We start from the raw sequence: 21469 nt of genomic DNA, 5'->3' as shown, positions 1-21469 counted from the left end.
CAGTTATTAATGCAGTCTAATGCGGTTATTAGAGAGAGGGAGAGAAAGATTAAGTGCGTGTGAATACCTGTGTCTATGCGTCTCTCAGCAGCAAGTTAAACTCCTTCATGAACCTCGCTACTGAGAAATGTCATGTAGCTTTTAAGCTGCAAAACAATTTTACTGATAAATTTGCTGTGCAGCACTGACAAGAATTTTCTGTTCACGTCTCCGCGTGTCTGCACTGTGTGTGCGCATATTAATGCAGTCTAATGCAGTTATTAGAGAGAGGGAGAGAGAGAAAGATTAAGTGCGTGTGAATACCTGTGTCTGTGCGTCTCTCAGCAGCAAGTTAAACTCCTTCATGAACCTCGCTACTGAGAAATGTCATGTAGCTTTTAAGCTGCAAAACTATTTTACTGATAAATTTGCTGTGCAGCACTGACAAGAATTTTCTGTTCGCGTCTCCGCGTGTCTGCACTGTGTGTGCGCATCTGTGAGAGAGACTGGGAGAAAGAAAGCATGATTTCCGTAGCCTGCTTAAAAAAGGTGGAAGACATGGAAATAGTTTGTCATTTTTTACCCTATTGTTTGTTATATTTATTTGTTTAATGTCTTCTGGGGTTTTGGTTCTCTTACTGTTGTAGATAGCCCAAAGTATAACAAAAATATGATATATCTCTTCATTGTGTTTGGGCCCCCCCCCTTGACGAGCGAACATAGGCACGTGCCTAGAATGCCTATGCTTATTACTAACACTCGATGGTGGTTTAAAGTGAGTTTTGAGTAAAAGCGGAATATAAATCTTATTTATTGTCTTATGTAGCATGATGCTACAGTTTGCATGAATGGTCACATAACACGTGCTTTCGGTCGTGTAACATTAGTATGAATGGACATCTGCATATGATCGGAACGCCACGCAGCTCCCGCACTACTCTCCATAGGAAATGATTGACCGGTCTGTCGCTTGTTGTTTGTCGGAGATGGTGGAAAGCCGGCTTGAAACGCATTGGAAACGCCAGTATGACTTATTGTCTTATGTAGCATGATGCTACAGTTTGCATGAATGGTCACATAACACGTGCTTTCGGTCGTGTAACATTAGTATGAATGGACATCTGCATATGATCGGAACGCCACGCAGCTCCCGCACTACTCTCCATAGGAAATGATTGACCGGTCTGTCGCTTGTTGTTTGTCGGAGATGGTGGAAAGCCGGCTTGAAACGCAGTGGAAACGCCAGTATGACGAGTAGGAATGGGCCGGTATGAGATTTTGATGGTATGATAACCTTAAGCAAAAATATCACGGTTTCACGGTATCACGGTATTGTTCCGCTGAACACAATGTATTTAGTTTTTGAGCAGCATAAAGAATATTAGGAACAGTAGAATTTGTTTATTTTTTCTTTGATTTGTTTCCTAAAAAGAAGAAAAATAAAGACTGACATTTTTATTTAACCTAAATCTGTAATAATTAATTTTAGTTATATAATTCCTATACATATCATTTATATCATTTCATATAATTTAGTTAGATAATTTCATATACATAATTTGAATTAATAATAACCCAGTTTGAAACAAAAACAGAATGTTCTGACTAGCTTTGTGAGATTATACTACATGCCTGAACAAAACAAACAGCAGAAGCTCTGAATGAGACGCAGATTCTCTCTCTGACAGCAGGAGGCGCTCCTGGAACACCAGATACGGCGTTTCCTTGGCTACCGCTGTAAACAAAGCAGCACTGCGCTGAAACACTGCTTTAATATAAACTATACAGAGATGAGATGAAAAAAAATACCATGTAAACTTTTCTGAAGACAGTCAGTTCCCCTCAGAAACACATTCATATAAACCCCCAAATCAATATTGAGGATTTTCTTCCAATAGTTCGTGCATCATGAACAGTGAGTGATCTGCCTGCTACAGTATTTTTCTCTGTGCGTCTGTCTTCAACGGCTCTGGCCTGTGTTAACATGCATTCACAGACTTCATATTTTCACATAAATTACATTTTGGAAAATGATTGCATTGCAATGCAGTTTGTGCAAGTCCAGAACAGAGACGAGTTGCTTGCAATAAGACAAAAAACGGCCGGTTGCCAATCGCGTAAGTTCCAGGGGAAGCTCCTTAGGTTCGTCCATCCTACAACACACATGACTGACCACTCGCTCGCACCAACAGGAGGAGGGTCGTGTTACTCTCTACACTGCACTCAACCTGAGGGATTCCTACTCTTTCAGTCTTTGAGGAGACATGAAAAACAGCGCATACCGCAGGAACGGTATAATGGAAAATATTAGCGGTTTTGAAACTGTGACATTTTTAAATCACGGTATACCTTCAAACCGGTAATCGGCCCATGCCTAATGACGAGGATCGTTTTCATTTTAAAACATAAACACACCAGTGTAAATGTAGCCTTACATCTAAGGGGGCTGGGACGCATTCACACTATAGCCTCACGTGTGCGCCACATCTCTGAGTGTAACCGGTGTAAACTAGTAGGTGTGTTCGAATTGACGCGGACCAACTGTGAAGACCGATCGGTGTATTACAGTACCACGAGAGCTAAAGAGAGCAGACTGCTCCGTGCACTTTCGAATCACTCTTGCGAATGATCGATCTGCGTCGCACCTCTTTTAGTCGAACACACTGGCTAGTGCAGCAGGCTTATTGGCTCACTGACGCTGATGAGATGAAACCCCTTAGGTATCGAAATTTGGTACCGAACGATACGTTTTTCGATACTCGATGGTATCGAGGCAATTCGGTCGGTGCCTAAAAAGTATCAAACTCGATACCCAGCCCTACTGATATGTAGGATTGTTAAGGATTGTCTTTTGCAGTTTTATAAGCCGCATAATAATTGCATTTTGTGTTGGATTTCAGATTTGCTGTCAGGTAATTTCTGGGTTAAACACCACTGGGTCTCCCTTGCCATAAAGTAATTAGCTAAAGTTTACACATGTATGCTGCTTTTTAATAAGTCTCAGTGGAGAACTGAGAACTCCAGGATAGATTACTGTAGTAATGTGTTTCTTTTCAGAGCTGGTAGAAACTGAGGTGATCCTTTCTGAATGAAATGTGAAACAATGACGGCTTTTATTATTAAGATTTGTCCCTTTTTCTGGAATAGTATAATTTCAGAAATTGCCCTCCGTAATCATTTGAGACCTTGCCCATTGTTTGTCTCGGAAAGGTGATATATTGCATTTTTGGAAGGAAGGTAAATGGGTCAGATGGAGTTTGGCCTGGGATAAATCAGGAGCAACATTGTCCTGGAATCTAGAGCGAGTGAGTGACAGCTGTTTCAGTTCCATCTCCTCAGGGATCGCACATGGAAATAGATTGAATAATATCACAATAGCTCTGTTCTAACACGTAACGAGCTGTGTAGACAGCATCCTAACAGTCATAGAACACCATTAGGGTGGATGTTTTCCAAAAGTGACTTGTTCATAAAATCCTCAGACAATTTAGCATTTTGTTGAAGGAATTGGGATTTCAAAACTTCATGTGCCCTACGCATAATATGGAGATTTACTTGTAAATATAAGATGCATATTTATAGCTCTGACAGATTTTAAATTGTAATTTTAGCAGTCCCTGAAATGGGTCGTACTGACATTACCTGAGTGGTTGAAGTAAATACGCTACAGCACTCATTCAAAGACATGCATTTATTGCTTGGACAGAGCAAGAACACCTTCTGAAATGCATGTGCAGATTCAGTCGAGTGATAAGGTTTACCCGCTTTAACTTAATGCTGTTGAACTGAATTTACAAAGTAAACTATCTGGTAAAATAACCATAACATTAGCAGCAACACTGAAATACAAGCGCGGTTCTGTCAGTCACATGCGCTTTAAAGTTGCATGTGTTACTATAACTGTATATTCTTCAGAATCATCATTGGCTGGTAGAAAGAAGAAATAGGTTACATAAAAATGTTTACTTAAAAATTAATATAAGGTAAATGTGCAAATAATTCTGGGGGATAAAATTGTCATCTTGCGTTGATGCAGTTTGTCAAGAACATGATGCAGGACGACTGACTGCATGATGAAGCCTGGCTATTAGAATGCAGTTACATGCCCCTAAAATTAGGGATATTAGTGCAAAAATGACCCTGGATGGGTGTGTCTTGTATTTGTATCATACAGTATGATATAGTTTAGCAATATCACATGACATGGGCAAGAGAGCTGATTTTTCTTGAATATCTGCATGATTGCAAATGTGATATTGATTTTATACAACAAGATTTAATTTTAATAGACAAGAAGTTAATATTGTGTTACATTTTAGACTCATTGTCAGTATCGTCTGTTTTTGTGTAATTTCACACAAATTATGAAATGAAAGCCCAAGCATCATTATGAAAATAAAGCCCTAGCAGAACTGTTGTGCACCTCTGATCAACACAGTGGTTTCATTACTGAATGAATCAACATTTTTAAACAAAACAAGTGAGGCAATGATTCAGTGAGCCATTCCCGTTTGAACGAATCGATTGAATGAATGACTGAATGTCTCACTAATTAAGACAGTGATTTGCTGCCACCTACTGGTGCTTTGTTTTATATTTGGAGTAGGCTATCATTTTTTTTTATATTTTTTTTTTATAATTTTATATTTCAGTATTTATTTGTATTTTTGTATGTTGAATTAAAATATTTCTTCCTAAAGCTATTTTTGTAGTGTCTACTAAGTGCTTTTCTAATTTAACACAATAATGACTTTAAATTATCTAATAATAACTATCTTTAATTAATCTGCACATGATGTGTTAATCTCATTAATTTGAGATTAATTTGATTAATTAATCAGTACATTATGGTTTTAATTAGCTAAAAAATGTAAGCACTTGATAGCCCTATTAAAAACATAAAAAATATACATAATAATAGGGCCCTATGAAATCAGTTAGACACCAGTCCATTTTGCAGTTGAATTGTACAGTGATTTGCTGCCACCTACTGGTGCTTTGTTTTATATTTGGAGTAGGCTATCATTTTTTTTTATATTTTTTTTTTATAATTTTATATTTCAGTATTTATTTGTATTTTTGTATGTTGAATTAAAATATTTCTTCCTAAAGCTATTTTTGTAGTGTCTACTAAGTGCTTTTCTAATTTAACACAATAATGACTTTAAATTATATAATAATAACTATCTTTAATTAATCTGCACATGATGTGTTAATCTCATTAATTTGAGATTAATTTGATTAATTAATCAGTACATTATGGTTTTAATTAGCTAAAAAAATGTAAGCACTTGATAGCCCTATTAAAAACATAAAAAATATACATAATAATTAGCCCTACTTTTGATTTATTCATCTATTTGATTTATTTATCGTGTTATACTATAAGTTCTATTTTTATGACTGGTTTCTGTGATTCCTTGTGACTTGAAATCATAGGGTCCTAGTGTATTATGTAGAAAAGTTGAAAATGAAAAATGACTTTTGCTAAAATGTTCTTTGCTAGTTTTGATTGTTTTTGTCCTTTATCCATTCCCTCCCCATCTAGACACACCATCTGGCCATGGCTTGTTCATTCCCTCCTGCCCCACAATGGAATTATGGGTAGCACTCTTTAAAGATCACAGTTTGTGGGAGCCGTAATACACACTAGCATGTGGGTGATGGCATGTATAGGACAGCTATAGCTTTTTTATGCTATTGAAGCATCTTATAATGTTTGAATGTCACGATTGCTACAGCAATGCCTTGTACTTCATTTGTAACAGCATTGTTTGGGATATTATTTAACAAGATGCTTAACCCCAAGTTAATTGAGGGACATTGTGTCTGCAATTTCTGTATTGTAAGGTTGTATGAAAAGCATGATGCACAACAAGGAAACGCATAGCTATTATTGATTGATGTGTGTGATGACGCACACCGGAGGAAGCCGATTGGTTATAGAGAGGGAATCAATGACCCAATTAAACCAGTTTGCTGATTCTGACATTGGCTGTTTGCTTTAGTATCTGTTACTGATCACAGGAAGCTTGCAGATGTAGAGACCTGGTTATAGAAACACTACAAATATACTTTCTGTCTGTAGATGGTTAAACCTTCTCAAGCCATATACTTTATATGTTTACCCATGGATTCATAAGCCTATCTGGCATCTGTTTTCAAGGAAATGTTTACTGCCCAGGCTGAGGTCTGTCAGGTCATAGACCTTCTTAACAGTCACTTCCTAAAAGAGTGTGAAGGGGTCTTTAATTAAGTCAACATTATGTAGAGAGCACAGCTTTGCTTTTTGACACCGCTTTGGTGCAATCTGTATTGTGAAAGTCATTCTGCTAATAAAAATGACATTTTTAGAAATAAATAAATAAATAAAACTTCATTCAGTTTTCCAGTTTAGAAATGACAACATGAGACCAGTATGTGTACCATTTTTGGTTCACACCTGTGTAAATATTGGATCTCCTGGTTGTTGTCATGTTTACTTAAAGTATTATAATGTTTTTTATTTTGTATTATTAAATATATATAATATTTACTAAATATAGGTTTTATTTAAATTTGTATCCTTTATGTATTAATATGTATTATGTGTTTAATATGTCTCATGTTTCATTTTAATATTGAGACCACCAGTGCAGTTGATAATGATAGTCCTGGGTGTTTCAGATATAAATAACTCGCTTTGTATTTTCACTTTCTCTTTTTCTTCATTCTCGATATAGTGATGAATAAACAGGTTGGGGTTTTCCCCTTCTCTCTCCTCTGTCTTTGTCATTCAGGCTCTGACTACCTTCTTAGAGCAGATGAGAAGTCGTCATGGAGTCGACCGGACTCATCTGCCTCTGGACAGTACACCTACACCATTCCCAGCCCTACAGAGATACACATCGTTACCAGACCAGGTCAGATTCACCGCACATACTACTAGTTGTATATACACAGTCATCTTCCAGCTTTATTGCTAGAGCTCATCCAGAGTTTTTGTGCTTGTGTTTGCAGAGCCTCTCACACTGAAGATCGATGAAAGGCAGAGACTCGTCCGTGAACGAAGGGAGGAGCTGGAGAAGCAGAATGGTACGGCAAACATACACACGTTGTCATTAAAGACAACATGAACGTGCACTTGCAATGCATGAAACTTTCTTAATGTGACATATTCCAGAATGAGGCAGTATATTCAGTGGGAAATTAGGTAATTGGGTACATTTTAATGCATTCGTATCAGTTTGGTTAGGAAAAATTTGACACATTGGACAATTTAATATCTCTTTTTAACCTCTCGACTGATTTTCTTATACTACGACGTACTACATACTACAACAAAACCAGGTAAAATATGTACATTTTATGTGTAATTGATGCTTTTTTTTAAAAAAATTAATCACTTTTGTGCTCCCTCAGAGAATGATGGGAAATGTAGTTTGGTCATGCAAGACCTCATTATGAGTCTCAGTGAGTAGTTCTAGCAAGCTTCAAAGCTATTCTTCACACACAAAATGTTAAAAACTAAACAGTCACAGCTAAAACTTCACATTGACCGCTTGACATTTAGTTCTTATGAATAATAACAATTAACTTAAAAAAAAAAAAATTTTTTTTTTTTTACACATTCTTTAATTGACACTTCCCGGCACAACTGAAATGCCATTCACGTATGTCATACTTTTGTGTGGACTAAAAGCCATTATAAGAACAGAGACAATTATTAAGAAAGTACATGAGGTCATATGCTTGGTCATTTATTTCATGTTGCCTTTAAGGGTTGCAGTGGTTTACTCTGAAAACACGCAGACACTGTAGAAATGTCCTTTGACCAGAGACTCACTCAGTCCTAATGAGTCTTAATGGGTAATAAGTGTAGTCTAAAAGCAAAGTTAGATGTTCACGTATTATTCTTGTAATTCAGTAAATCATTCTTATGTCAAAACAAACTTTTGCCATGTAAAGCCCTAGGTTTTTAAAAAAAAAATGTTTAGCTATAGCTCATGTCTGTCTGTTCTCCTCTGTTCGTGACTGCATGACTAACTGAATGGGGCAGGTTGCTGTGGCAGTTATGTAAACTCTTGGCAAGGTGGTTACCAGGACACCCGATTTTATGTAAAGGTTTAGAGGCCAGGACAAAAAGGCCAGAGAGAGATTGGCAGATTAATTGTGCTCATTTTATTGAAGTGCTTGGATGCTAATGAAATTGATAATCCACAATGTTGATTATTTACATCTGCCTTCCTTTATATTTGATAATTTTTTTACCTGAGGATCACTTTCCACAGCTTTTTGACCATTTCCCACCTTTTCTCTGGGCTGTAGCATTAAATTAACTTTTTTTTGTGCAACTGTACCTTTAAGACTTGTTATAATCAGCTAATCTGTGTGAACGCTGTAACAATTTTTTCAGGTTGTGGAGTCCAGTATTGTTGTGTTGCCCCGTCCTTCAATGACTCAATGGTTTTTAAAGAAAAGTTAAAAAGCCTTGAATTTTAAATGTTTATTGGCCTTATTGATAGATGGACAGGTTGATGGATGGATCGATATATGGTTCAAGAGATATAGATTGGATCGAACAATAGGTCGATAGATAGACTGATTGATTTCCAGACCTCCTTACATCAGAAAAGTTAAGTTGAAATTATAAACGAATCAAATTTTCCAGCAAGTTTTTCTGAATTTAGGTTGCTAAAGGTCCAGCACCTGATTAAGGATTTTAGATGACGCCAACACATGCGAAGACTCTAGATGATGCCAACTTTCAACATCAAAATCGACAAAACTGTCAGATATTATCCTTATTAGGGCTGTCGCGATAACCGCAATATCGCAATACCGCGCTATTGACGAGCAAACCGCAGAGGAATGCAAGAACCGCAGCAACCGCGATTTTTCCGTGTTTTATTTTTTCGTAAGGTTATGCCCTTCTCGTTTTACACCATGCATGTGGACTGAATATTAAACAAGTTAGTAATGATAACATAATGTGTACCATGCTGATTTGTACAGAGGCTCCGTAGATTTGCACTTAACAAGCCTAAACAGACAGTGAATGAGAGAGAGATCGACTGAGCGCGTGCGATTACTTGCGTCTGTCCTCCAGGCAGAGTCATATATATTTGTGAAAATAGGTTGTCATATCCAAGGAAAGCGAAATCTCTGTCTTAGCATCAAGGCATAGCTGGTCAGCTGAGCCTTCTAAAGTGGCGCTCAAGGTTAAAATGATTTCAACAGCGAGTTTCATTACGTCTCTTTGAATGAATGAATCAGCGTTTTTGAACGTGTAGTTGAATTAGTCACGTTCCACCACCTTGTGGCGCAACACTGTAACTGCACTGCCTGACAGCCCGTCTAGAACGCGCGCAGGTGGCAATATCAATAGAAAGTCTCTTGTCCAGTCAGATTAGAAGATCAGATTACAACTAGGCTAACTGTTATACATATAGGCTAACGATAGCCTAACGATCTTATTGTCAGGTTTATGTTCTGTTAAGTGGACTGTTATTTTGTCATTCTCTTCTGTTTACTTCACTTCCTGTTTCAACGCTATTTGGTTTCGGTTTCATTGTCTTCTGAATATGACCTCGTTAGTTATATCGTAACACATACACACACGAATTATATATATATATGTATATGTATGTGTGTGTATGTATGTATATTTATGGCGGTAAAACCGCATACCGCGCTATTGAGCCACTCAAAATTACCGCAAGGGAAATTCCCTCACCGCTACAGCCCTAATCCTTATATTGTAATCATTAGGAGCACAAGCCGTAATCGCTGCCTCACACATTCACTGTCACATAATGTGTTGTCTTAAAGTTGTATATTACATATGGACCTTACTTTGACACTCATCTCCGGCTGATAACAGAATACTAATTGTAACATTGAAACAAGGTTTATTTTTTAAAGCTACGTTGAAACCGTATGCATTGTAAAAAGTGCTATACAAATAAACTTAAACTTGAACTGAATTGTGTGTGTGCAGCTGCACGGGGTTCCAAGTGGATGGAGAGAGAGGAGAGATCCCGACAGTTTCATGAGAGACAGCTGGAGGAGCGCAGGAAAAGGCTTGATGAGCAGCGGGATAAAGAAGACAGGAGACGCGCTGCTGTGGAGGAGAAACGACGGCAGAATCTGGAGGAGGAGAAGGTGAGGTCACCAGGAAACCCTTTACTGCAGTTGATCTACCAGACTACTTTTTTTCATGCTAAGCCCCACTTTGTCCACAACAATATTCAAAGGTCCTCCTATCTAAGCTGATATGTTCCTCTGGCACTCGTGTTGTTAACTAAAAAAAAAGAAAAATATGTCAGATTACTGTTGTATGTTATTTTATTATTTATTTATTTATTTTTAACAAAGATTATGTTAGTACAACAAAATTTTAATAATATTAAGACTGCCCTGGACATTTGCTGAGGCTCCTTGGTTGAGAACCATTACATTGTCATCACTGTGAAGATATACAGAGACCATTTCTTTATTATTGTAAAGGAAATACTAAAGGCAAATCATTCATTTTGTACAAAGGGCCCATCAGTGTAGACTTGCACTTTTGGTGTGTGTGTGTTAGGGGGTGGACATGCAGGATAAATTATTGAAAAACAAATTAAAAGGACATTTTTGTCCAATTTAAATGCTGGATTGAGAATGTCCTTGTGTACGTTTCAGGCCCGGTATGAGGCTGTTATCAGGAGGACCATGGAGAGGAGTCAGAGAGTCAGGCCGAAGTCCAACCGCTGGAGCTGGGGTGGAACACTCTCTGCTAGCACCTCACACAACAGCGGTAAACACACACACATGCACAGAATGATCAATGTGATCATACTGTATAAAGAGATTCTGGAAAATGTAAATACTTACACATAAAACGATGTTGCTTGTTGTATAGAGGTGGGCTATAACATCTTGTGTAGAAGTGTTTGTACTTCTAACTAGTGGTCGACTGATATTGTTTTTCTGACAGCCGATGCCGATATCTTGGAAAGCAGGGTGGGCGATATAAAGCCGATATAATTTTTTTAATTTTAATTAATGTTTAAGAAATTTTAAATCATTTGAAAATTGATTAAAAAGTAAATGTGTTGAATAAACATACTTATACTTTAGATGACAAAGTATTTTTCACAAATAAATAAATATTTTATAAATAATATAATAAAAAAAGGAAGTAAACACTGTAACTAACAGGGCACTCAGTATTCTGGGAAGTTTGTGTGCATTGGGATTTTGGAATCATATTTTTTCAAATAAAGCCAAGGTAACACTCATTTTACATACAGCACACAGTGAAAATGACATGAATATGGCAGTGGGCAAATGCATAAAGCGCAGCATAATTTAAAATCACGAGTTTAAAGTTTGTCGATCACGCGTCTCCAGTGAAGCTGAACTCTCCACCTGTCCGCATTCAATTCACACGGATCGACCATCACACAGCACACGCGATCATGCAGGATACAAATGCACACTTCACAAGATCTCACAACTGGATCCGACTAAGTTTGCGAGCTTTGTGAAATTAAATGTTCATTAGTCATTCAAAGATTTGTTTAAATTATATAAATACGTATTTGCCGACTGCTGATGGCAAACAAGAAAGTATTATAATGTTTGCCTTTCTATTACTAATAATATAAAAGCAATCGTTATAATACTTTTTGTATACATTTTAATTCCTTTGTTTAACCGTTCTATCTGATTATTAGACAGACTTCTATCCATATTAGACAAAACTGTTAACGACGACGGGAGGGAGAATGTGAGCACTGTGCTCAGGCGCTGCCGCTGTCAGAATAAAAGTCTGTCGCGCCGTCAAAATAAAAGTCGCATGCGCTTGAACGCATCGGCCAAGCAGGAAAACTTATCGGCCGATGCCGATATTTAAAAAAAAATAAAAGCCAAATATAGGCCGATATATCGGTCGACCACTACTTCTAACTTTTGTCTGGATGATAATGAAACAGAAGAAAAAAAATTAAATACTGGGAATATTTCGAACCCTATTCAATTGCTTACAGGTGCTTTAATGCTTCTCTTTTCGGTATTGTGATTTCAGAATTTTTTCGATTGATTATGCAACTCAAATACAAGCTCACTTTAGCCTGGTTGTCAGGATTTAAAATCCTAATATTAGTGCTTTTTAGAGCGTTTAAATATAAATTCATATTGTTTGCACTTGCAGTACAGCATATTTCTTTATGCTCTGCTCACATTTGCTGACTCAGAGCCATGAGCTCACTGCACACTCCCTTTGTTTCCTTTATTTTCCATCAATATCCCTCTTTCCCTTTCTCTGTATGGTTCTGAATCCTTCTTTCTCTCTTTCTTTCACCGCTTCTCTCTATATTTCTTTCTCAGGTTTTGATGATTCTGCTCTCTTTCCGTTGGATCTAGCTGGGCTGGAGCACTATCATGGTGTTTTCAGCGTGGCGCGTCAGCAGCCGTTTTGCTCTAAATGTGAAATATAATCATCAGTGTAGAGCAGCAGACTAGCAGCACTAGCTAGCGCTTGTAGCATCACCGAGTTAGCTTTCTTTTAATTTCCTGTGAACGGTTAGCATGGAGCCAGAAACATGAACAAACTGCTTAACCAGTAGTATGTTGGATGTGGCTTATAGCTTTAGTGGTTTTTGTTTTAAAGGGGACATTTATCCTTTTCTTTTTTTTCTTTTTTTCCTAATTTTTTCTTTATAGTCCACTTTTCACACCAACATTATTCTTACATTTAGTTTTTTTTTTGCTATTACACCTTTACTCCTTTAAGATTAATACATAACATTTCAGGTGTGTCCAAACATTTGACTAGTTTTGTACATCAGTGTCTTTCTATTTTTCATCTTATTTTCCATGATATGACCCCTTTAAAGTCTGATAATGTTGATGTTGGTGACGTTAGATCCTTTTAAAGGTGTTTAAAGACATCACAGATTTCCTATTAGTTTTAATGTGTCTGTCCATTCTGGGACATACAGATGGAAGGCAGATTGTCAGCATTAAGTAGATGAGGGTGCCGTCATACTCTGTAGTCTTTAGTACACGTAGCTAAGCACTTTCCTCAGAACTAACTTAAAAATTAGCATCCATTAAATGCAGGTAAACACAGTAGTAAACATCTCAGTAAAGCCTCTTATGCCCTCTTCCCTTCCCCTTTAGTCCTTTCTTCATTGCATTTGTCTGTATTATGCCTTTAAGTTTTATTAAGTCTGCATCTGATGTTGTATTTTGCGTCTGTGTGTTTGTAGATACTGACAGAAGGTCAGTCTCCACTATGAATCTGTCCAAACCCACAGATCCAGTCATTTCCAAACGCCTGTCATCTTCCTCAGCCGCCTTGCTGAATTCACCAGATAGAGGTAAACACACACGCTATCGGTTTAAATTGTACACAATCAATCACACAGCCAAATGAGTCTCTTTTTAGATGTTTTTTTTGTTTTCACCTCGTTGAATTGATGTTGTTTTTGTGTGTGTGTATTTGTGTGCTGTACCATCCAAGCCTTACAGAAGCAGACATCTCTCTCGTCGTCTTGCTTGATTAAAAAAACACAATCTAAATCCCAAATCTCCAAAGAGAAGATCCCTCAGGACAAACCAGCAGGTGGATTTTAGAAATCCAAGAATCTTTCTTGATGCTCTCCTACTGGATTCAACCCTGTGCTACCCATGGCTCCAGACTGCAAATAAACTAATCATTAATGAAAAAAAGCCTAAATGAACGGTTCACAGAACAGTCAATTACATTTGTCAATATGTGACTTCAATTACATATATGTTAAATTTCTTTAAAATGCATGCCTTTTGCTCCTTCACAGTACACAGTACCTTTTGGATGAGAAATATCGTGATCAAAGAATAATCTTTGCACTCAATGAAGTGCATATTCTGTTTCATTGTAGGCGCTACCATTGCATCCACACAATGTGAGCATGACCAAGCGCTTTTATAAAAAATTTAAAAAATCAAACAAAATTATATATAATCAAACAATTCTGTAATTTTCAGTCTTGAGCTCTGGCTACGCACAACTCTGGAGTCAGGCAATCTCTTCCAGTATTTACAAATATTGCATGCTAGTTTATGCAAGTTAGTTTATGAAAGTTTTAAATGGTTTATGCGTTTGAAAATAATAATTTAGCAATAACGATAATGAGTAAAAAGGTTTACTGTGTGTGTATGCTGCATGCTTCATTTGACTGTAACACATTTTTTGATAGTTCTTGCATGTTTTATCCTACAGCAGTTGGCAACTTTTTTTAAGACAACATGAAATCAAAATAGATTAATGTACTTTTTATTATGCAAAATTCATCAGTGCATGTTTTTTTAAAGAATTTTTTTTACATAATTGTTCATCATAATGTAGTTACTTAAATTATTGCTTTGTGACAGGCTATGTGGTGTGGACAAAATAATATTAATTTCGTAGCTCACTCTTTATGATACAAACAAATCCTGATGATAACATCAGGTCCTGGCCAAAAATATTCTTTCAATTAAAAATATGCCGCTTTACACACATTAAATGGGTTGTGATTGTAGTTTCATGTCTTTCCTCAAGTGGTTATGTTTATGGTAACCAACCTTGTTTTCCTTGATTGACTGGTCTATCTTAAAGGAATAGTTCACCCAAAAATTTGCTGAAAATCTACTCCCCCTCAGGCCATCCAAGATGTAGATGAGTTTGTTTCTTCATGGGAACAGATTTGGAGAAATTTAGCATTACATCACTTGCTCACCACTGGATCCTCTGCAGTGAATGGGTGCCGTCAGAATGAGAGTCCAAACAGCTGATAAAAACATCACAATAATCCACACCATTCCAGACCATCAATTAATGTCTTATGTTGCATGTTTGTAAGAAACAAATCCATCTAGACATTTTTTTACTTCAAGCTGTTGTTTTCGACTAAAATAAGTCTTCTCCTCCAATGAAGAAACAATCCCATCTACATCTTGAATGGCCTGAAGGTGAGTACATTTTAGGCAATTTTTCGTTTTTGGGTGAACTATGCCTTTAAATTGGCTTCATGTTGTCTTTCCACTAGTGGTTATGTTTAGGGTAAAGAATCCTGTTTTACCTTGGTTGGTCTCACTTTACACAGAACTTTACATAAAACATGCATGATTCACCTATGATACCTATTCTAGGCATGCATGATACCTATTCTAGGCATATGATGTTATTAATGGATGTGATGCTTCTTTTTCAGTTGTTCTACTGCATGTTCAAGCAACTTATTTAGCACTTTGTCCCTCAACAACCAAATATTTCCTTTTAATGACAGTGACAGTATATAAGAGAATTTGCATGTGTGTGCTCGTCCAGGTATGCGTCGCATGCCTCTTACCCCGTGGGAGAATACAATGATCAGTCGACTACAGACACCAACACACTCCTACCTGGCCAGGAGTCGCAGCGCCATGTCTTTGTCTGGAGAAGCAGGTAATTGCTTAAATAAAAAAGGTAATTGCAACTTTTTATCTCACAATTCTTACTCTTTTTATCATAATTCTGGGGCAAAAAGACAAAATTATGAGATATAAACTTGCAATTCTTAGAAGAAAAATCTGCATCGTGAGAAACTTGAGATAAAAGTTGCATTTACTTTTAAAAAATGTTTTATTCCAAAGCAAACACAATTGTGAGTTGTAAAATCTGAATTCTAAGAAAAAAACTCCCAGTTGCGAGATATAAACTCAAAATTGTGGGTATAGCTTGTAATTGCAAGATATCTTTTATTTTATTATTTTCAATTCCATAGTGGGAATAAGCTTTCATACAGATAAGATGGGAAATTTGCTTTGCGCCTTTTTTACCAGCCATTTAAAAAAAAAATTCAATTCGGATGTTTAAAATAACTTGTGTTGGTGCTTCAACATGTTAAAAGTTAAGCTGAGACATCTTATTGGTATTCTGCCAGATTGACTGCAGTTTCAAAGTAGTTTTAACTCTGTTTGCGACCGATAATTATACAATAGCTGATCTTCAGGACATTTTATTGTGAACACATGTACAAAAAAAGAGAGCAGCGAAAGAGGGGTTTGAGGGTCTTGTAGAACAGTGAGGGCTGTTTCTGGCAAGGCTCTTGTGCTAAAAAAAACACGCTTTTCAGACAGACTTTTCTCTCAGCGACAGCCTTGCCCAGTTACTGCCAACTTCAGCTTAAACTGACGTGTGTGTGTGTGTGTGAACAAATGGACCTGATGCTAATCTCTCAATGGCTTGTGTCTATTTATGTTTGTCTGTTTCTTGCTAATCGTTTGGTGTGTTTTTTCTGGTTGGGGATGCTGTTATCAACTAATTAAATTCTATCATGGGCAAAAGCATCATCATTGACTCAAGAGGAATTAAACTGTCTGTGTTGTTTAGAATGAAATACTACCTCACTGTTTACTGCATACTGTGCCGTACTATTTACTGCCTGCTGTTTTTATAATCGCGTGAAAGACTTTGCAGTGTGAATACATATTTCAAACAATAAGTGTGCTACGTTGTTGTTAACCTCATTACTTTTTATTTTTAATGTAGTAAATGTTGTCCAGTCTTCATCTCTGAATTAAAAATATTGTTATGCATTTTTATTCCAATTTCAGTCTAATCAAATAATGAGTTAAAGGCATAGTAAAATCAAATTTTTTATTATTTCTAATTCAGTTGTCACCCTAGAAATTTCTAGCGCATCATGGGATATAATATGCCACTTTTGGCAAATTCAGTTCCTTGCATATAGAAAAAATTTACCAAATGAGCACAGTATACATCATACTGCAAAAAATAGTATTGTAGTATGCCATACTGAACACGCTTTCAGTTTGTCCTCACAGTGACGATTGATGTTGTCTCATTTCTATCTAGAGCTATATAGATACTAATACACACTTTCTTTTTCTTCTCTTTCCACTATTTCATCACTCATTCACCCCTTATTAACCCTTTTTTTCTGCACACCTTCCTCCCTCCCTGTCACTCCTCTTGTCTATATTGAATCAATTTATTTATCCCATAATACTCCCTGGTCGGTTGGTTAAACTTGCCTGTGGTACAGTGACCCACGTTTGTCCTCGCTCAGCCTCCTGTCACCCAATGAGCTCCATGTCCTTCAAGTCCATCCAGTCACGCGGAGCTGAGCGACCAATCAAAGCAGGCCTTAATCTTGAGAGACCAGTCAGAGCAGGGTATATCCCTCCGGACAGCAGCACCCGCAGAAAGACCACCCAGAATCTCCCAGTAAGCAACATACACAAGACTCAGTATTGTTGTACAGTAATTATGTGCTTGAATTTGTTTGTGACTGTGCAAGTACCATATGCTTAAGCTTACTTATGAATCTATGTAGGCCAGTTGCAGTGTGTTGATCTTTGTATAATGAAGTATGGAAGTACAGTAGGTGTCTCTCAAAGGATGTGTTTTGTTTCATTGGGCAGATTGACAGGAAGGATAAGGACAATGTGAGAAAGTCGTGGAGTAACCTGTCATATCCCACTACCAGTCTGAGCCTGTTCACACCCAGGAGATCTCCTTCACCTGTCGGTTATCGCAGCAGGGTCACCAATCCTTCCCCCAACAGGTATAAATGGCATTTTTAAGATTAAAACAAGACTGTGAGGAATAAAAGTATATTTCACAATCAACAGGGTTTATATATATATAAAAGCGTTTAGAGGAGGAGAAAGCTCAGAGGGAGAGAGAGGAAGCTGAACGCCTGCAGAGACAGGTACACACAAAAACACACAACAGTCTCATTCATTAACCACACCAGACAGATCATTAAATGCTCAGCAATTACTGTGTGCTTCAGTAAGATAACATGTAAACATTAGGGCTCTAAATAGATTATAAAAATCGTGATTAATCTCATGATATTTTTATACATAATTCAACATTGACTTGAATTTGGCAGAATTTATTAATTTATATACACTACTGTTCAACATTTTTTATTTATAAAAAGTAATTAATACTTTTATTTAGCAAGGATGAAATAAAGTTTTATAGAGAGAGGAAGCTGAACGCCTGCAGAGACAGGTACACACAAAAACACACAACAGTCTCATTCATTAACCACACCAGACAGATCATTAAACGCTCAGCAATCACTGTGTGCTTCAGTAAGATAACATGTAAACATTAGGGCTCTAAATAGATTATAAAAATCGTGATTAATCTCATGATATTTTTATACATAATTCAACATTGACTTGAATTTGGCAGAATTGATTAATTTATATACACTACTGTTCAACATTTTTTATTTATAAAAAGTAATTAATACTTTTATTTAGCAAGGATGAAATAAAGTTTTATAATGCTACAATTTGTAATGGTACAAAAGATTTCGGTTTAAAATAATGCTGTTACATTTTAGCAGACACTTTTATCCAAAGCGACTTAAAGTTCTTTTGTCTGTTCTTTTATACTTTCTGTTCATCAAAGAATCCTGAAGAAAATGTATGACTGTTTCCACGAAAATATAAAGCAGCACAGCTGTTTTCAACAATGATGAGAAATGTTTCTTTAGCAGCAAATCAGCATATATGATTTCTGAAGGATCATGTGACACTGAAGACTGGAGTAATGATGCTGAAAATTAGCTGTGCATCGCAGGAATGTATTACATTTTACAATATATTTAAATAGAAAACAGTTATTTTAATTTGTAATATTATTTTACAATATTACTGTGCTTTTGATTAAATCAGTGCAGCCATGGTGAGAAGAGGATACTTCTAAAAAAAAATTAAACAATCTTACCAACCCCAAACATTTGAACAATAGTGTGTATGTTTATAATTTGCCTCTCATTATAATGTCTCAAAATAAAATACACAAATCATGCATACTATATGCATTAATTGTATACTGTAGGCCAGAGATAGGCTCATGGTTAATGATGTGGAAATACAACAAACAACATGCTGCCACTTTCTAAAGCCACTTTTAGCAATATGTGTGCTAAATAGCATTAAACATGTAATTAATCTCAAAAACATGTTAAGTTTGGCAGCCCTAAAGTAAATGCATGCAGATTTCTTAAATTTTTATATGTAAGATTTATCCAAATGTATTTTTTGTGTTTCTGTATGTTTAGAAAGAGGAAGAGGAGGCCCGCCAGAGAGAAAAGGGAGAGCGTTTGCGTCTAGAGCGAGAGAAACACTTCCAGAAAGAGGAGGCTGAGAGAATGGAGAGGAAGAAGGTAAGCGGAGTTCATTTCATTGAGCGCTGTTTAAGGTAATTACAGGGTTTGAATGTTATCTGAGCTTATTCTTGTCTGTCACAGCGCCTTGAGGAAATTATGAAACGCACACGCCGATCTGATCAGGTGAGGTGTAGTGTCTCTGAGCAGTTGCCATCTTCTTTTCAGCATTGTGGCTGTAATTTGAAGTGCTGAGTTTCACTAACACACACACTCTGTTTCTTTACTTTCTGTTTTGAAGAAAACCACCCCACAGAGTAATGGCGATGTCAGCCAGCAGAGCGGACAGAATTCAGGTGATTTGTGATTTTTTTACATTTACATGTGCAGCAGTTTCCTCACTCTGACATGACATTGTCACGAATGTGATTTATGATGCCTGTCATGAATCTGACATCACTAACCTCCCACTCTCTTGTCTCTCTTAGCGAGTTCAATATCCAGCAGCCCTTCAGTGAGTGTGTCGGCCCCTCAGGCTCCGGAGACCTCCGAGACAGTACGCAGTGACAGTAATGGACACACGGGGCCCAGCTTCATTACACCCATACTGCCCACATCAGATCACAGGTGGGACCAGAGTAATGTTACTGTTAGATCATGTAGTTATTAACATGATCACTTTGGATAATTGTCTACTAAATGGATCCGTATATTGTAATGCAGTAAATGAATCTGTCCTGCCCTCTACTGGTGATAGGATGAACTCCAACAAATGTTTTTCTTTAGATAATTTGTATAAAGACGGTATGAGCACTATTTACATTTAAATGTATTAATTTATTTATTTATCTCAAATGAGAATACAAGCCGAAGTATTTAATCCAACAATATGCTTAATCAGAGAAACTCAAACTTGATGTACAAACAATTTGTAATCTCTGACACCTTTCTTCACTTCAAAGTGTGACTGCCCAGCTCAGAGAAAATGGTGCTGTCACAGAGGCCTTCGAGGAGGTCATAGAGGTTCCCATGGGGACCAAACTGTCCCGTCAAGATGGAGACGGAGAGGAGGTGGAAAATGAAGAGGAGGAGAAGAGAAAGGTTCCCTTATTGGCTTTCGGAGAGAACGGCAGCATGCATAATGTGAGTGGACTGGAGGAAAACCCGGCACAGTAGAGTTCAGGTCAGTCAGTCCGGACACAACATGGATTTGGGGTGACAAGCGATGGCCCCTTTACCTTATTTAGATTTTTTTCCCCCATTATAGATGTATGAACATTTATAATGATGCAAATGCAACCTGCAACACTGGAGTGAAAGAAAACAGAGTCAGAGGGAGACCCCTCACTGTACTTCCCTTCATCTGACGCTTAGACACCTAAAATGGCAAGAGAAATTACGAAATTAAGATCTCTTGGCTTCTACTTTCTGTAATCAGCTCCTGTCTCCTCAAACTGAAGTGGTGCACCTTAGGAACCACATCTTCTGTCTTTTTGGGGGGGACCACCATCGTGGTGACTGAAGTCACGTCTAATACTTGAAGAAAAGTGTCGTCACTGTCGTGAAAGCTCCTGTGAAGTGCTAACCATAAGGAATGTGTGACAAGAGAATGATGTGTGTTGTGTTTGCTTAGATTTATGGCAAAACCTTGTAGTTTTGCTCTCGTTATGCCGGCAATTGAGTGGCTGAACTCTTTGCTTAGTTTTATAATTATTGTTCAAACGAAGAGAACATATTTTCTTTCCTCTTTGCAAAGCTTGAACAGATTTTTGCCTCTTGAATTATACATTTTGCTATGGTTTGCAGAGACCTCATCTCATTCCACCCCAATATATGGCTGTCTGCGCAGTCCAAGCGAAGCAAAACTCCGGGAGTATTTTCTTCCGTATGTTCAAATTAAGCGCAGCCTTCGATTTCTCATTACAGTAATTGTGGGGGAAAAAATGATATATTATGTAAAGTGTGAGGTATTTATACATGATGCAAACAATTGCTCATCTGCCTATAATTAATGCTGATTGAAATGAAACAAGTGTAATACCTTTTTTTCCCATTAGATTTTGGGTTGAAATGTAACTTGGATGTGTTTTTGTGATATTCATAGCGCTGTTGTTTTGAGTAGCATTAATCACAGACATCCAAAAGCAACTTGAGCTATAGGCTTATACGAAATGTAATGTCTGTTTCAATAGTAGAACCCATACAAGCTAATTGTTTAAGATCTTTCGAAAGTAATCATAATGTAATAAAAAATAAGCAGAATCTCCTTCAATTGAAATGCTGCTACCTATGTCTTTCCTTTGCCTTATCAGATGAAGTGAAGTTTTTGAGGATTTGTTAAAGGGCTGATTGTTTTTTTT

At 37.0% G+C, this 21469-nt stretch overlaps 1 protein-coding gene across 1 annotated transcript in view; it reads left to right on the top strand.

Moving 5' to 3' along the window:
- Positions 1-20976, top strand: part of map7b (microtubule-associated protein 7b) — a 42204-nt gene extending 21228 nt beyond the window's left edge. Inside the window, exons 2-17 of the mRNA XM_016279237.1 lie at positions 6759-6881; positions 6979-7053; positions 9959-10122; positions 10645-10759; positions 13218-13328; positions 13472-13573; positions 15302-15418; positions 17046-17203; positions 17401-17543; positions 17627-17690; positions 17972-18001; positions 19065-19169; positions 19254-19295; positions 19411-19465; positions 19598-19736; positions 20072-20976. Coding sequence (XP_016134723.1) covers positions 6759-6881; positions 6979-7053; positions 9959-10122; positions 10645-10759; positions 13218-13328; positions 13472-13573; positions 15302-15418; positions 17046-17203; positions 17401-17543; positions 17627-17690; positions 17972-18001; positions 19065-19169; positions 19254-19295; positions 19411-19465; positions 19598-19736; positions 20072-20285 — 1757 coding nt within the window. The 3' untranslated portion in view covers positions 20286-20976. The remainder of the gene's footprint in view (positions 1-6758; positions 6882-6978; positions 7054-9958; positions 10123-10644; positions 10760-13217; positions 13329-13471; positions 13574-15301; positions 15419-17045; positions 17204-17400; positions 17544-17626; positions 17691-17971; positions 18002-19064; positions 19170-19253; positions 19296-19410; positions 19466-19597; positions 19737-20071) is intronic.
- The last annotated feature ends 493 nt before the right edge of the window (positions 20977-21469 follow it).

This window comes from Sinocyclocheilus grahami, unplaced genomic scaffold (genome assembly GCF_001515645.1).
Source record: "Sinocyclocheilus grahami isolate Dianchi unplaced genomic scaffold, SAMN03320097.WGS_v1.1 scaffold128.1, whole genome shotgun sequence".
NCBI classification, from domain to species: Eukaryota; Metazoa; Chordata; class Actinopteri; order Cypriniformes; family Cyprinidae; genus Sinocyclocheilus; species Sinocyclocheilus grahami.
This window is presented reverse-complemented; position numbering and strand designations above follow the sequence as displayed.